The sequence below is a fragment of the Mycteria americana genome, chromosome 4, assembly GCF_035582795.1.
Source record: "Mycteria americana isolate JAX WOST 10 ecotype Jacksonville Zoo and Gardens chromosome 4, USCA_MyAme_1.0, whole genome shotgun sequence".
NCBI classification, from domain to species: Eukaryota; Metazoa; Chordata; class Aves; order Ciconiiformes; family Ciconiidae; genus Mycteria; species Mycteria americana.
Genome location: NC_134368.1, coordinates 84,246,631 through 84,264,749, shown reverse-complemented (window position 1 = coordinate 84,264,749; position 18,119 = coordinate 84,246,631). Strand labels below are relative to the sequence as shown.

Below are 18,119 nucleotides of genomic sequence, written 5' to 3'. Positions count from 1 at the left end.
GGAAGTGCTTATGATTTGTCCTAGGTCTGTAATGAACAAAACTTAATTAGAAATACAACCATATCTTTAAATCAAATCATAATCCAACTGCCAGGCTTTGGCTGGAGAAACTGCAATGGCTGCCTGGGACAGCTTTCAAACTTTTTGTATTTTTATTTGCTCCCAAACCAACTTGTGAATCAAAAATTTCTAGCCTTAAACCCACTAACTTATTTAGCTGAAACTTTAGAATTGTGGTTTTCAGGCTTTTTGATTTGCAAATGCCTAAGGCCCCCTTATGAATTCAAGTCGTCTGATAATAGGTTTGCTTTTTTTTTCGGTTACCTTTTTACGAAGCCCTTAAAATTCATTCATGAATCATGAGGGTTTTGCAGACCACAGTTGGAAAACCACGGTTTAAGGGGCAGCAGCTTGCCCACATTATGCGAGTCAGACTTCTCATCTTAACTCTGTGAACTATCATCATTTAAAAAACAAAATTATAATAAAAGTTAGGAATAGTAAACAGACTGGGATGAGGGTTTCTGGAACCTGGCCTATTTAACACAGGCCAACAGCAAGTAAAACAGAAGAACCTCTGTAGCAGAGTAACACGCAGTAAGAACAATTCTGAACACAGTTACAGACTTGGAAGCTAAAGATTTTAGTCCCCCAAACAGGCTAGTCAACCAAGTTGCATTACTGCTTCTTCGTAAAACCATTTTCTTCAAAAAGTATCTCACGAAGAGTTTATTTTTTCCCCCCAGACACAGCAGATTGTGTTCTGCATAAATACAGTCCTTCACAAAGATCGACTCTGACTTGAAACGCCCATCTACCCGATACACCCGCTGGCGCGGGGTCGCCTGCCCTCTGCCTAGAGATCCAGCGCCCTTCTGCCAGGGGGCTGTTAGCGGTTCAGGCACAAAGCCCGAATTACTGCTTCCACTGAAAGAAACCCTTACAAACCAGAGATAACGGCTTTAAACCTTCCAGATTCGAAGAAGCGGCAATTATTTTTCTGTTTAGCTCTATCTGGCCTAGGTGTTCCCCGCATCATCCTCCCCATCTCCCAGGTTTTCAAGGATACACAAGAGCAATAACGGCTGAAAGCCACTGTAGCTCTGGCAGTCCCCTACGCAAACGCTAGAGCAAGCCCCAAAAGGCAACTACACGACAGACTGGGGAGTCCAAGATGAACTAATGAGGCACAGAAATGAAAAGAAGGTCCCAAACCACAAAATCCTTTACTGTTTTCTTAATCCACCAGAAACGGTTAGAAGATGCAAACTAAATTCCTGAAGGAGAAAGATTTTATCACAGGAGTCCGTTAGAAGTTATTTTTCTCTAGCGTAAAATCTACCTGTAATTGTAGTTCCGGGACTTGGCTGGTCTAATACAAACTTACAAGAATAAAAGTGAGAACAGTAGGTCTTTCTGGGACACCAGCAAATTCAATTTTCACTCTAAAGGTCAATCTGTTTATATCACCTACATATAAATTTGGAGACTTTAATAAAATGATTTGCCAAGTAGATTTCTCAGTCCCATACCCCATTTCTGTGACTCTTTGTAGCATACAACGATTAGGATTTAGATCAATGCCGAATTCTCATTGCTGTCTCTCAGAGGGCCTCAAACTGAAAAGCTTTAGTTCACCGTGCCAACTAGTCCCAGCTTTCTTTGGGAAAATACATGTAATACGCAAGCCAAATTGTTGTAAAGATCTCATAGAAGATGTGAAGCGTTATTCAACGTGATTGTTTATATCCCATCGAATAGGAGATTAAAAACAGGTGTTGAATAATTTTATTTAAATATTATTACAGTGATTATCTGAAGAAAATGTGTGTCTCTGGAATGTAACATAACTTACTCAAAGATTAATTCAGTGAAAAGGATTCTTTGCCTCAATGAAAAATAGCCACTGAACTAATGCATCTCATACTTTGTTACTTCAGACCTACAGAACTTAACAAGAGGGTCAATAGTTATTGTGAGAAACCACAGAAATATACAGAAAACAAGTCGTCAGTTACCGACAATTTTGTTTGTCGTTCTCCTAATCTTCGAAATCGGTCAACCCATAAGCACCAACAGCTGGAAGCAGCGTGAACCAGAAGACACGGAGGTAAACCTGAACCATCATTTGCAGAAGGCACAGCCAAACTCTTCCTTCACACTCAACAACCCTCTGCAGAGAAATCAGGATGGCTATATAATCTAAAGCAGAAGCGAGACAAGACCACAGGGGCAAATTGGATTATTGCAATGACTGGAAAACTTCTGTCTCGGAGAGAGAAGTTTTTTAATAAAAATTTTTAATAAAAGATTTATATAAAAGTTCCAGAAAAATGAGTAGCCCACATCAGTAAGCGAGCTTTTGCTTAAACTGAAAATACTACAGAGAAATACTGATCAAAGAGATAATTAACAAATACCATCTGAAGTGGTAAAGAACTTACAGCAACTGAAATATTGTATTTATTGGCCCTCCTGATACATAGGGTATATAATGGTCATTTTAAACAAAAGAACACGCAGTGAGTTTTCTCCTGCAAATGCTCAGGGTTGACTCGGATTCATGTGAAAAAGGTCAGCTGAGCGATAAGCAAGGTCATAGGAATTAACGTCAGGGTCTGAGTTTTGCTAGCCTACTGGACACATACATCGGTGTTTCGTTAAGTACTACACAAATGTTAAATCAAGTTTAATAACCTTTTCCTGAGGTGTCCCAGGAAACGAGGTAGTAAAATTAAAACAGTTAGATGTTTGCTGAAAAGCAAATATATTTATTATGCACTTTCATATACACAGGGATTTTCGCTTAATATAATACAAGGAATAAAATAAAAATTTTACAATGTGAAATTCATTCAATGTACATTAAAGGCTATTTACAACCCACTCCAGGAAAAACAGTCTATCTGCAAACCAAGTTAACTGAGGATTTCAGATGGGGAATATTAAGCATAACAGACATTTGCATAGCAGAGTAACTGATGAGGGAAAATACCTTTTTATTTTTAAATAAATGGTAATGGTTTCAATACTGATCACAGAGAAGACAAAACTGCATCAATTGTGCCTCTGTATCTCTTAATGCATTTCTCTTTTGAAGAGTTTTTCCACATGCATACAGTATTGATATCCGTGTCCACAAAACAGTCTTTTCCCTAGCACTCCCATCAAGAATTTTAGATGTCTTGTGGAGATGACCTTGGAAGGACCAGTGAAATGGGATGAAGAGAAACGGGATTCACGTTTTCTTCAGGTTTTTTAGGTTGTGAGAACTGTTACGTTGCCAGAAGAAACAGTGCCGAGTCACAGCTACGCAACTCCGTTCACCTCCACTTGATTGTACAGATGGGAAAAAGCAGAGCGGAACAGAGCAAACAACAGGGGGAACAGCAACTTTTCGTTGTACGCAAAACCCTCACAAACGATGATATTAAAAACCACACGCAACAGCAATGCGGAATGACACAGACCTTCTGAGAAAGTCGATGTTTTAAAGCAATTCATGCTGTGTTCCAAAGGGATATCGAAATCTGTAAGAGTTGTCGTTCTGTCATTTTCAACAGGTCTACTTTCCGCTGATTTGGATATGAGGTTTCCCCACCAACTGTTTCAAATGTAAATATTATTCACAAAAAAACCCATCAGGCTATCTATAAGTTGTGGCCCCTTGTGAAACTGGCCATATTTTTACGTCCTCTGTCCACAAGGTGCAATTAATAACAACACAATAAAATTAAATAAATATAATCCCAATGACAGTCAAGGTCAGTAGAAAAGTGTCGGCATTCAGGGATCCCTTTCTACAGAACAAAACATACATCTAATAACTAAGAAAAGTTGTATTCTTGCACAGTATTGCAAATGTACTGTACTTGAGGTTCAGAACAAGTTTGCTGAGAACATTTTGGTACTCTCTCTTTACTGAGCCACTAACCCTCTTAAGGCCATTCTGCCAGACCCCTGTTATGTTTATTTTATAATTGTCCCACGGGGACAAGAAATTCAATACATGAAACATTCAGAATAATCAATATTGCCGTGTGTCAACTTTTAACATCTAATTTTACTGTATGCTGAATGCCTGACTATAAAAGATTCTTTTTACATTTAGTAACAAGCAAATAAGAATGGAGGTGCATGATATTAAAAAAAAAAAATGTTCTGATGATTGTTAATCGTAATAACAAGACATGGAGCCCTTTAGTGCCTCAGAATATGCACTACATATACATCCAGGGGCCATTTATCAAAGTTTAAGGGTAGCCATACATCTAAGTAATCCTCTATGAAAAATAACCTCAGGTTTCTATCATCTTCTTTGTGGAATGATCAGAATTAGCGTATGAAAAAGATGAATCCCAAGCCTTTAGAAGAAATACTCACATACAAAAATAGGCTTATTTTCTAAAGAGCAAGGCTGTGTAATGGTGAATAGTAGAATATAGCTTGCATTTTTAGGAGAAAATAACCCATTTGTTTCATTTTATCACTCTCAGAGCTGTGCAAGTAAGATGTGCACGTTCAAAGGAAAAATTCATACTGTTCACTTTCACAACAATGGCCTTGATTTTGCTCTCTTTCATACAAGTAAAATTTTTCTGCTGTAAGAGTGGGGAACCAGCTTTCCGTTATCCGTAGATGGACTATCCAGGCTGCTTATTAACCATGCTCCAGGTACAGAGATACTCACGCTGGCTCTACCTAATCCATCTGAAGCAGTAACCACATTCATACAAGTTTGTGCTTTAAAGAGTTATTGTCTCAGGACAGGGCTAACTCAGTAGTACTCCCCAGACAACGGTATTACTAACCGTCTGCTTTTCCGTTGTACTCTCACTGTATATTCTCTCAGCCTCATTAACAAAGCGTCTGTATTTTCCATGGGTTGTTTCACAGACGTTCACAATACAGTCCTTTACCTTGGAAAAAAGAAAGAGCTGTTTCTAACGTATAAAGATATACATGAAAGCAGGATCAGACCTTTTACTTTAGCACCTAAAACATACCCATACTCAGTTACCTCATTACCATAACAATAACGGAGGCTATTTAAGATCAGGTGTCCAAGACCAAATTTGCCTATTGCTTTCAGTGGTCACCGTCTGCCATCCAGATTTGGTGCCGTAGTACCAGATAGTGGATTTTGTCTCTTAAAAATCCCAAAGATACTGCAGACAGTTGCAGTCCGACTCCTTTGCTACCACTGAACAGCTATTACACAGACAGAACACACAAGTACAGTATTTATAAAATACTGCTACAAGACTTGTATTTCTGGAGACAGCTTTTTGAAGTACACAGGGAACTGACCATACATTACAACAATGCAAATGTGACAAACTGTTTGCTTATTTTCTTTAGCCACAGGAAAATAAATACAAAAAGCACTGCCTTTCCACACACAGTTCACTGTGGCACATGCACCTCTACCAAGCGTTCTGGAATAGGAAATCAGAATTCCTCTTTCTTACCATTTTCAGCTGTTGTCAGGGAAATACAGCATATATCTTTCTGCAATTAAAAAAAGTGCTCATTCTGTGTATTAAATACAAAGTACACAAAATAAATTTTTGAAGCACAGAGGGTTATACTGAGAAGGCAGCCTGAAAATGTAGGCACGTTACAGTAATTAAGGTAACTGTACTGTAGTAATCACATTCTTGAATTTCTAGGTGGACTAAACAAGCATTGTATGCTTTCATCCCAGCCAGATGATAAATCATTCGGAGCAGAAGCGCTTCTGTTCGTAGCATCATGGAATTGGCCTAAAAGTACAAAATAGAAACATTAAGTTTTGAAATACTCCGTAATACGAACAGTGTTGTCAGAAAGAGAGCTATATTATTTCTAATTAAAGTTAAAAGCACACAACGACATACCAGTGATGAAAAATATTTCCTGCCTAACTCAAATGCCGTGATTGATTCCCTGTGCTCTCTACCATCCGAAGCAGCTACAAGGTTCCCACAGCAGGAGAGCTTCCCGAAGAGAGCTGGGAAGCGGCAGCCAGGGAAGGAAAGCCGTCCCGCAGGTGCTCCGATAGAGTATTTCTGATGTGATTCTCCACAGGTGACTAATTTATTCACTGGTCAGGGAAATTACTGTTTTTGTGCTTGAGACTTGGCAAAATTATAGCCTGCGCCAAGCAATTCATAATCCACACAAAATTGTTTTAAACTTCCATATTTAAAATGAAGCTATGAAAAATTGTTAGAGAAAAAGCAAAAGGAACCATTTAGTTATCCACCACCTCATACGCTTAGCTACTTGCATAAACAAGTACTTCACAGAGAAAACCCCTGAATTTTCAGTAAAGCACTATTTGTTCCAGATAAAGCAAAGCCCAATTCGAGTTTCAAAATTATATATGGAACGTTCCAATTTTTTTACATGCTTTGCTTATATTTTATTATCCACAAAGATGGAAAATTCATCAAAACTAGTCTTTTGATGACAGGTCAGGTCAAATCAATACATCCTACGTCAGAACCATACAATTTATTTGCAATAAAGCGTAACATGAAAGTAAGCACTGAACGTCAGGTGCAGGTACAGAAGTGTTAGGAAATACAATTCTTAATTATACATTTTAATATGTTTTATGGAGGCAGGAAAAAAATTACCAACAAATTTAAAGCCTGTTTGGACATGATGTAGAACTGTGGGAATCTAAAGTCCTTTTGACTTTTAGGAAGATTTATTTAGGGCCCATTCTCTCTCACCTGCCTATTCCTCTCTATGCCTGCTCCCGTTTGTCCTGCCTCTTCACTTTCGCCTGCCCCACAGCTCATCTGACCCTTTGCTAATATTTGGATTTTACAAATGTGCAGGCTCTAGTATATAGCTTTTTGAAACACTGTATTGTTTCACCTATTTTAATTTAACCAAAATGCCAACCCCAAGGAAGTATCTTGGAGTCCTGCATAATTTTCTAACGCTCAGCAGTTCACAAGAGACCTCAGCTACACCTAGAGAGATGCACTGCATTAAAGGGAAATCCATTTCCAGGATGTTTTGGGAAAACCCTGTCTGTGTATTTTTGACAGCTGAAAACCTCCCATTTGTGGATTCTGTACCACCTGCAATTGTCCTAGAAACCTGCAGTCTTTGACAACTTGCAGCAGAACCGAGTCAGCTAGCAAGAACATTCTTGTTGCAAGGAGCAGCAGTCTGATCTGTCAAAAATGCAGCATTTACACAAACAAAAAGTATGTTTTCAAAAATAAGCAAATGAGCAATAAGAGATGTGCATACATTTCATAAAGATGCTGCTTCTTTGAAATTCAAATAGAAAATATATTAACACATTCCCAATACCCTAAAAAAGATAAACTTCATCAGGAAGAGGGAGAAAAATAGTTCTATTTTAGCTGACTCACTGACAATTCAGGTCTGAAACAGCTACATAAAATTCCTTTTTCAGCTTAAAATTCAGTATGGGAGAGAAAGTAAGAAATCTAAATGAACTCCATTGATTAAGAGCTACAGAATGGTCAGAAAATCGGTACCATAACATAGATTCTAATCCTGCTCTGAGGAATGCCATCTCTTTTATAGGAGGGTTATCTTCACAGTAACAAATATAAAATCAAAGCTTTAGTGTAGTATTTTAACTTTTTAATTTGTAGATAACTATGCTACTGAGAGTTCACATTTAAAATCCAAATTCTCAAAAGTGGTTGCCTGTAATTTACAAGAATCTTCAGAAGCTTCCTGAAAAGCATTTTTGTAAATAATGAAATAATTACTGTACCTGAAAATATCACATATTAAAATTCCGAGCTGTCCTGATGTTTGAAAAGAAAATTCCAAATCAATGCTACGTGAAACTTGCTGTTTTATTCAGTCACATAAAGACAGTGGGGTACGATTTGAGCAATCAGAATTCAACAGAAAATATGACGGTGATCCAATTCGTCTATGGTTGATGCTTTTAAGTGACAGCAAAACAAATACTTGCCAGGTTAAGATTTTAACATTCATGGTTTTCATGAAGAAAGCAATTATGATGATAAACGACAATAAAACGTAATTTTAGCGTATTTAAAATGCACATAATGAAATACACGCATTTGCTTCCTTTGTGACTGGATAGGTTACCTTTTATAACGGTGTTTCCTTCTTGTAGTTGAAGCTTGGGTCGCTACCTTCAATCTGAAGTTTTAAGGCTTGCTTAAGGCTGAGTTCTGTCTCTGCGGGAGGATAGCCTTCCAGTACTTCCTGATGCCCTCTATCCTGCACTGTTCGTGGGACAGAAACCCGACCGAGAAAAACCTGATTGCTCTGAAGATGGTAATTTGGATTCGTCATAATTCCATTTCTCTTCTTCTGTTCTCCACTCTGTTGGTGAATTAGGAACTGTTGCTGAGATCGACCAACTTCTTGCTGAGCTGGCGGGACCAAAATTTTGCACTGTGGCTCTGCCGGCATTGATTTAAGTGGCACGCTCGTCCCAGATTTGGCAATAGGTACTCGTTTATCAAACTGAGTCATTTCATACTCTAACACTTTTGGTTGTGAGGAACTACTTTGTTTTATTTTTTTTCCAGCTGACCCAGATTTGCTGGAGTTGTCCGTTTTCCCTCCTTTGTTAGCTTTAGTTGATTTCAAACTAGGTTTTACTTGGCTCCATTCAAATTCACTACTTGGTGAATTATGATTTTGACTTAGGGAATGAGTTGTGGAAGAAGGAGAAACAATAGACTGCCTACTTCTGCTGCGTGGCAGGGAATGCTGCTGTATTTGCTCTGTGAATGACAGGCTGTGGAAACTATCAATGGGCACCGTCTGAGCAGTCGCAGTCGACGACGTGGTGCGGAGAGAAGAATTTTTGGAACTTTTCAGGGAATTATTTGATAAAGATGACTTCTGACGGTCAACCGTAGAATCAGGCGACTCTGAAGGAGAACTGAAGGCATGAGCAGGCCCATTAGATAAGCCACGCATACTAGGCTGCATATCTCCACCAGTACTCCCTGAACTATTTGACTTCATTGTTAATGACTGCATTTTAGAGGAGACTGACTGTAAGGGTTTTTGCTCCATTGTGTGGACTGGAGACGGAGTGCAACCATTCAGAGTAGATGCACCATATTTTTCCAGTAATTTAATAATCTGAGAGTGTCCATTTTTAGCTGCAACACGCATAGCAGTGCGCCCAAACTGGTCGGCATGATTTGGATCAGCACCATGCTCCAGTAATATCTGGACAACGTCAATGTGACCTTCTTGGGCTGCAATGCAGAGTCCAGTAGCACCTTGATTACATGTATGGTCAACCAGAGCTCCATGCTCAATGAGAAGCTGCACTACCTTCACATGACCTTGCCATGCAGCAGACTGCAAAGCAGATCTCTTCTCATTATCTGCAGCGTTCACATCAGCATGGTACGTTATCAGCACCTGCACCATTTCCAAATGGCCCTGCCAGCAGGAAACATGGAGTGCTGTTCTTCCTTCAGCATCACTTGCTTCTACGTTTGCACCATTTTCTAAAAAATACTCAGCCATCGTAAGCTGGTTTTCTAATGCTAAGATATAAAGAGTTGGCCGGCCATCAGCATCTTTGTAGTTTACATCCGCTCCATGGCTGAGCAGTAGTTCAACTATATCTCTGTGACCTTCTAAAGCAGCAACCCGGAGAGCATTTCTCCCATCATAGCCTCTCTGATCAATGTTGGATTTATTTTCCAGTAATATCTGCACACAATCATAGTGACCTTCTTGTGCAGCTAATATGAAAGGTATACGTCCATCATTATCGATTTCATTTGTTCTAGCACCTTGTTCTATAAGAGCTTCACATATCAACCTGTGACCTTCAAAAGCTGCCATATGCAAAGGTGTCCAGCCTGCATCATCTCTATGATTTTCATCTAGCCCCCTGTCCAGCAGAGTCCGTACTACTTCAACATTGCCTTGTGCAGAGGCTATGCTCAGAACCGTTCTCCCTTCACTATCAATGCTATCAACAGCTGCACCCCAAAATAAGAGAGTATTTACAACTGAAGCGTGGCCCATGGAGGCTGCTGCCAGAAGTGGTGTACGACCATTGTTGTCTGTGTGATCAACATCAGCTCCTCCTTCTAGAAGTAGATCAACAACATCCACATGTCCTTCATAAGCAGCTACCAGCAGTGGAGTCATGCCGTCTTTATCGCAATGGTCAACTTCAGCACCACGGTCAATTAGAAGACTAACCACTGAGGCATGTCCCTTACTGGCTGGTACACAAAGCGCAGCGACAGACAGCGCAGTCCTTCCATCCACATCCTCATGGTTTACCTCTGCACCATGGTCCAGCAGGTGCTCCACAATCTCCTTATGCCCCATGTATGCAGCTGCAATCAAAGCTGTTCTGCCCTCATTATCAGCTTTATTAACTTCAGCACCATGTTGAAGCAGATTCAGCACAATATCTTCATGTCCTCCCCAAGCTGCTGCTCTCAGTGCCGTTCGACTATCAGCATCTGCGCAGTCCACTTTGACCCCAGCATAAAGGAGCGCAGAAACCACCTCTGTGTGCCCACCCCATGCTGCAGATCGCAATGCCGTCCAGCCATCGTGATCAGTGTGGTTAACGTTAGCCCCGCATCCGATCAAGCAATTGACAACCTTGGTATGTCCCTGCCGAGCAGCTAAGGTAAGTGCTGTTTGCCCATGAGTGTCTTCTATCTCTAAATCTGCTCCCCTTGAAACCAGTAAGTTAACGACATCGAGATTGCCGCTGTACGCTGCATTGGCCAGGAGCGTTCTCCCATTGGAATCGCACTGGTTTACTGACGCTCCGTTGTCTAACAAGGTGCGAATGGAATCTTCTCTCTCCAGAGCCTGCCGAACAATGCAAGACGTGCGGTCATCTTCACTGTTGACGTGAGCACCAGCTTTTACCAGTAGCTGTAATACTTCTTGTTCTTTAGGAATTAAGGTTGACAGGGAGTCTTTGACAGGTGTGCCATTCCATATCATCCATAAAGCCAGCTCTGAAGTCTCCAACTGTAAATTTGAATTAATTAGATGCAACGCAAACTCTTGAGCTTCTAATGGTGTTAAATCCTTTGCTCGGCAAGTGTAACTCATTGCCAGCATTCTGTGCCCCTCTGCTGCATTACACAAGTATTTCTGCGTACAGTGCTTTACATCTAGCAACCATTCTGCAAAACTGTAATGAAACAAGATTTTTGTATTTCCAAGTCCATCAATAAGGACTTTTGACAGGACATCCAATTTGCGTTGAAAGTCTTCCATCGTCAATGTCATATTTTTGGTCCACACTGCGTGATACAATTCCGTTGTGGTCAACGGCCTACAGGCTGCAAGAATTACATTAAGAATAGGCTGGACTTTTGCAAATTGTTTTCTCACAAAAAGTCTCTGACAGAGCCAAAGGTATAGGCCATTTAACGTTCCCGGAATATCACGGATCTCTCGTAACATAATAAAATTCTCCACAACTCCATCTAGGACACGTTCCAGATACAAAAAGCAACCGCTGCTTTTGATGTGAAGCTGATTCAGCATTTCTGCAGTTTCTTTTGTGAGATGTTGTCTCAGTGCTTCTTCCTGATCTAAACGATGCAGAATATATTGCTGCACATCTTTCACAATATAAGCCTTTCGTAGATCATCCAGACTGATTTTTCGAAAACCTATTAAAAGGGAAGAAAGTTACTATTATTTCTGGTTTAGTTTCGCTTTAACTCAATGTTAAAAAAAGAAAAAAAAGTAAAAAAGGCAGACATTTCTGGGTAGGGAACACCCACAAGAATATATTGTGTGTGTACACATAGTGAATGTAAATTAATAATAATAGCAGAGAACTTTGATAATAGACACATTTTTATCATCGTCTACTATAAGAAGAAATACATGCTACTAATGAAGAAAATTTTAAAAATCACTTTGAATCAGGCATTGTGTGTCTACCTTGGACAACACTAAACACCTAAGCAAAACCACTAGAAGTGCAACCAAAATAAGATTATTAAGTATTATTATATTATTAAAGGAATAATCCCTTCTCCAATGTGGTTAACAATGGAATTCCAAATAATTTTCAGCTATTTAGATTAAGAGAGCTATTATATTAATATAATTATAGAAGAGGTTATTCACACCTGGTGTGTATGCATGATGAAATGTACATAAATCACTTTAACTTGATCACCTTACTTTCTTTCAAAAGATTTTATGATATAGGAGAGAGACTCAAAAATAGTTTTAAATATCCTTACACATCTGTGCATTGAAAATTACCTATTTTTTTTCAAGTAAGGACTGAGTTTTAGATAAACACCTCTGTTCTTTGGTAGGTGACTCACTGTATAAGGAAACAGGTTTTCTCGTAGTCATATGATATTGTTTTTCCAACCTGTTTACTATTTAGAGGAAAAAGGGAAATTATTTCATACATGCACACTGTGTAGATCTCCCCCCTACACGTGTACATGTACACCCCCTCGCCCAAAGCAAAGAACGCTATTCTTAGCGGCACGTGCGAAGAAGTCCCTAGGGCAACCTCAGTGGCCATAAGGCTCTCAAGAACGAGGCGGAATTAAGATATAGTTGTATGGACTACACAGCTATCTCCGTCATTTAAAACACTTGCTTTGGTAGTGCCAAGTTAACCATTTGATGAAGACCTACCCTCGTGGATTAATGACACATTACATTGTTTGAACACTGCTTTTCTGGAAGCTGCGGGAAAACTGCAGAGGTCACAGACACAGCAGCTTAAACGACTGTGTTTCAGGCCAGAACTATACCTCACTTCTCCAGGGACAGGCTGTAATCTCTTCCTCCAGTGTAGCAGACTGCACACATTTCCTTACAGTCAGCTCAGGTAGTCGTAAACCCCCCCCCCAACTTTGCTTTTCAAACCAAAGCAGTTACAAATCATATTGAAGGAAAAGCAACCATGAGCAACGCATTCAATGCAATTTTGGCCCCAACTCCATGGAGCAAATAATCTTAAGTGAGACTCTGAATAATGTTATTTTCAGATCTATGTTTTTATTGTATTTAAACATTCTGTGGATCAAAATGCTTAGTCTGTAAGCTTGTTCTGACTGAAGATTCAGCTTGACAAAGAGCGAGCGGTGTTTTTTGCTCCTAAGTGTCTTCAGCAGAGGTTCTGAATGTCACATTAAGCTCACTCTGTTAATTGTTTAGTCTACATGAGCATTGTACAAACACAACAGATTAGAACTGAGAGGCAAACCATGGTGGGGTTACCAAGATATTTCTGCTTCCCTTAGTAATTATTGTAGCATTACAAATCTAACAGGACTAAATCAACGGAATACCTAAAACAAAATCATGCTTCTCCCCAGAATAAAATCACTGGATAAGACACTTTTGCACAGTCACTTCTCAGGCTAAGACTACATTAATAAGATTGTCTACTTTAAGATTTTTGAATGAGAAGGCCAGGAGGCAGAATACAATTATTTTGGGGGGATCTTTCTGCATTCCACAGAGGCTTTTTTTTTTTCTCTCAAAAGAAACACAGAAGAATCATCACCGACCATAGTTTGTCACAACTTCAAGTAATGTCCTAACCTGACCTGCAGAATGGCATAATTCATCGATTTACTATGTATTTGATTAAAATATTCTGTATGTAACTTTGTAAAGCCATTATTCATGTACATAAGCCAAGTAAGAAACTTCACTGAGTAAGGACAGCCAGTGCCCTGTGATTCTGCGGATCCCAAGGTTTCACTTCAAGTGAAAGGCTGTTTCTGGGTTATGATCCCTCAGAAGATACAGAAGTGAGAACAAATGCATTAAAAACAGGGCATTGCTTGGTGCGTGCATTCACAGCCATATGCATACACAGAGCTGTAATCAGACACAAGTGTCCCTTTGGTTGTCTCGTGTGTGCAGGGAACAGCTCTGTTTCGCTCAATTCGGAGCGAATGCAACCACTGCATTCACTCACCTTTCAGTTCTTCGAACCTCTCTGCTTCTCCTAGTCAGGTTTTACCTGTCACTTGGCTGAATGAGAAATAGGTAGAGCTCTGCAAACTCCTCCTCGATGTGTTTAGTCATAAGTGACTCTGCTCACAACATCCCCGATCTCTGACATTAATCCCATGCCCACATCCTTCCTTCCAATATATATCTGCGTGAGTTATTTTTATTTTTAAATTACACAAGTGTTTTTTCAGTTTTAACAGTAGTTGATTTCATTTCCCCCCAACAAGAAAACCCCTGTCTGGCTCAATGACAGCGATCCTGAGATTTCAGCTCATGTTCAGTGTTCACTGCCTAGTGACTACACTTCACCTCCCTTGACTCCCAGCCTTCCCAGGAGAACTTGCAGAGTGATAACTGTTTAAGCATCTCAGTCCCTGTATGTGTGCTTCAAAAGCAAAAGACTCTTGCTTATCTTGCAGTGTTCTTTGAATACCAATTTTCATTTTGCTTCCCAAAACAGGTGGGGAAGTGAACAAAACCATTTTGGATGTGATAAAAAAAACCCCAAGCCCTCCAAAAATAGTGAAAAAGGAAGGGTTTGTGTGTTTGGGGTTTTTTTTCTTCCCTTTAAATGAGGCTGCATTATTACTTCGTTCCGTATTAGGGTTAAAAATATTGCCCTACTCTGTAGTTACCCGAGACATACCAAATGCCTAAGCACTTCAGCCAAACAAATAAATTTCAGAAGACTTCAGAGCAGTGAATATTCCAGAAGTCAGTACTTTAAACAATTTGATTGGTGGTATGTCCACGGAAGCTAAAAATTGTTTCTTTTCTTTTGCAATATTTCCAAATATTCCTTTTTAATGAGATTCTATATATCATATCTGAAGAAAGTTTGTACAGCAAGAAGCACGCTACACCCATACAGATCTTCACACGTCCCAGGGATGATACGCCCTTTAAGGGCTGGGATTAACAAAGTGCCATTGTAACAGACTTTTGAACAGAAATAAGTTGTTATTTTTAACCTGCACTATGCCATACTATAATAAGCAAATAATTCAAAAAAGGCCTTGTAGATAGAATTATTTTTTTTATATCTCAAATTCTTGTCGCTAGCTTGAAGGAGGAAAACAAAGCCGTGGTTTTTTCCCCAAACATCTATCTAAATGAGGTCATTTTACATTTCCAAACAAAGATCCTGCAAACTTGCTTTTCAACCCTACCAGATACAATAAGTCACTTTCACGGACAAGAAGCACCAAAACATTAAGAGAAAGCTCATTTTGTTTCAGATGCATTCCCATGAACTACTTAAGCTCAGCAAAACAGGAGCGCAGTAGACAGAACCTGCAGTCCCACGACCCTGCTTTTTGCATTGTTAAAATTTTTCTTACAACACATCACTTTCAACCCAATGGGAGCTCCAATATGGATTTTCCTGATTTATTAAATTCCTAGCAGTTCTGTAAACAAATCAGTTCCAAATGTATTTCTTGGCAAGATCTAGGGTCATTCAAAGGGACCAAAAAAAAAAAAAGTATCTTGGCTATACAAATACTTTTACAGTATGTCAACCTTTTCAAACTTTAATAATAAAAATAAGCTATTAACTAGCAGGTAATACTTACAGTATTACTTATTTACTTATTAAGTACTTATTTACTTACAGTAAATACTAAAAATATCCTTCTACTTTCATATCTTTAAATATATTTACATAAGTAAGTTACAAAAGTTTTAAATACATTTTAATATATTTCATTTAACTGAATTGTTAGCTTTAATCTAAATGATTAAAACCACGGCAATGTTTTGGCACTAATAATCTACGCTGCTGATCTAAGCATATATGAAATTAGGTATTTCTATGGCCATTTATGCACACCTGCTCAAAAACAATAATGTACCCAGCAGAGTAAAATGCACCTGAAAACTCAAGCAGCACACTAAGCTTGTAGTGCATTTGCAGGATACTATGCATTACAAATGTCACTGCATCTACCCCAGATGCTAAGAAACACTCAAGCTGAAATCTGCTGCTCTCACTGGTTCGTGTCATTGCACAGAAGTTTGTTTAGTTAGATTACAACAGTCCATTTCAAATAATTTAGTCTTCCCTATTTAATGACAAAGCAAATAAGTTCAAAATTCACACACAACTTTTTACTAGGAAATATGAAATTCCCTAGTAACATGTTTTCAAAGTGGTAATCAAAAGAAAGTGGCAATGAGAAGAAAGGAAACAGTAATTAAAAGCTCCCAGTTTATTTCCCAAGCCTTCTAAATATTTTTTTTCCCCAAAACCCCAACCAAAACAACAAATAAACTTTTTCAAAGCTTTAATATTATAGAAGTAAATTTTACAACTACCTAAATATATAAAAATTCTTTTATAGTAAAAATCCCACTCCCATAAAGACTTTAAAGTAACATGAAATGACCCAAATAAATTCCAACCTACAACGAAAATTTTGAGGACAACTTAGATTTTCTTTTCTGAAGCAATCTCTCCTGAAGTGGTCTTTTGCCATTTATTTTCTGGAATGGCAACTAATGAGAAAAGGTTCAGTTCCAAATCAGGCAACGGATTTGATTTGAGGATTCAGCAATACGAGTACCTGAGTAGCTTCAATTACCAAACAGTATGAGTTTTCTGGGTTCAGAGAAGCTGGACTGTGATTTTTACTATATTTCTCTAAAGTTTTCACATTTTTGCTTATTTTTTAATTTTAGGAAAGGCTACATGAAAAACAACCCTCCACATCTATTCAGACCAGAACCAGCAACTAGCAGAAATACGAGAAAGACTTATGCTCCCAAGATTTCTAATCCCGAATAAGTTTGGACAAATATCAGCTCTTAATATCTGGCTGTCTGGAACTGAATGATAGATAAAAGGAAGAGTGAAAAATAAATGACAGATTGTCTGCTTTTGCCTATGGGTAAGTGGGTAAATGGAGCTTAAGCTGCCACTGAGGCTAAACTGAACCCTTTCACATCCCCTTTTGATTCTTTTTATTGTCGTTTCCAGTATCTTTCTGGTATCTAACATTAACTTTATGGAAACTGCGGCTCCCTGAGATGTGACATCTGCATGGGTTGTACCACACTGGCGCACTCATGCCTCACGCATGAGAAGGAATTCTTTGGATGAAGAATGTCAGTGTTTAATTGAGGGATAACATCAAGCCAGATGCCACAGACATTTGATTTATGTGTGTAGCAAAAAAGAAGAAATTAAATGCCTATTAAAAAAAAGCCTCTTTAAAGCAATAAATAAAGCATTTGTTCATGCGCACTTTATCTATTTGCCTTTATGCTGTTAATCAGAAATGATCTGCTTTTCACTCAAACTTATCTAAATAAAATTGCCTGATTTTAAAGTGCCTACATTTTTAAAACTAATATGATGGATCTTTAAAAAAGGAATTTAGTTTTGTAAGAACAACTGCTATGCTCTCCAGATTTAGCCTCATTTTAGAAGAAGCATTTTTATTAGCTAATTAGCTGACGCATAAAAAAAATTGTATGTTCTGTGCCACCTTCAGGTTAGAGGGCTTTTTCAGTTATTTAGAAATACAAGGAAACTTTTTCTAACATTATAATACAAAGATTGGAAAGACTATGTTTAATGCAGCTGCTTGACTGTCCATACTTGTAGCCAAATGAGAGGAACCGATGATACGGGGGATAATGTGGACAATTATGGGCGAAAGACAGAGAATTGTTAAATTTAGGGAAAAAGTCCGTAAGAAAAACAAATAGGCATGATGTGGCAGTTGGTGACAGTGCAGATGCAGGAGAAGGCAGGAGGACACGCATTATCTGTTCCCCTCCTTTTTTACTCAACTGGCTGGTTTTGCTCACTGTGGAGGGTGACCGCAGTCTTATGCAGGCATCATTTTACATTTGGTTCATATTTTTGAGGTTGTTTCTGCAGCCACAAGAGACAAAACCTTCTTTTTTTTTTTTTTTTAAATTAATGAAAGCTGAGAATCTGAGTAAGGGGAAAAATCTGTAGCACATTGTGCTACTACAGAATCTGGGAATACAGAAGGGCCCAGAACACAAGCTGCAGCAGATGCAGGCATAACTATTCAACTTTCATAAATAAGTCACCAACAAAAGTGAAGGAACAAAGAGGACCAGAACAAACACCCCTCCTCCTTTTCTCATTCTTAGAGTGGTAGGGA

At 38.8% G+C, this 18,119-nt stretch overlaps 1 protein-coding gene across 1 annotated transcript in view; it reads right to left on the bottom strand.

Annotated features, from left to right (window-relative positions):
- Positions 1-2,638: 2,638 nt before the first annotated feature.
- Positions 2,639-18,119, bottom strand: part of ANKRD50 (ankyrin repeat domain containing 50) — a 44,477-nt gene continuing 28,996 nt past the window's right edge. Inside the window, exons 4-5 of the mRNA XM_075501122.1 lie at positions 8,101-11,648; positions 2,639-5,765 (exon numbers count right to left, since the gene is read on the bottom strand). Of these exons, the coding sequence (XP_075357237.1) occupies positions 8,104-11,648 (3,545 nt within the window). The 3' untranslated portion in view covers positions 2,639-5,765; positions 8,101-8,103. The remainder of the gene's footprint in view (positions 5,766-8,100; positions 11,649-18,119) is intronic.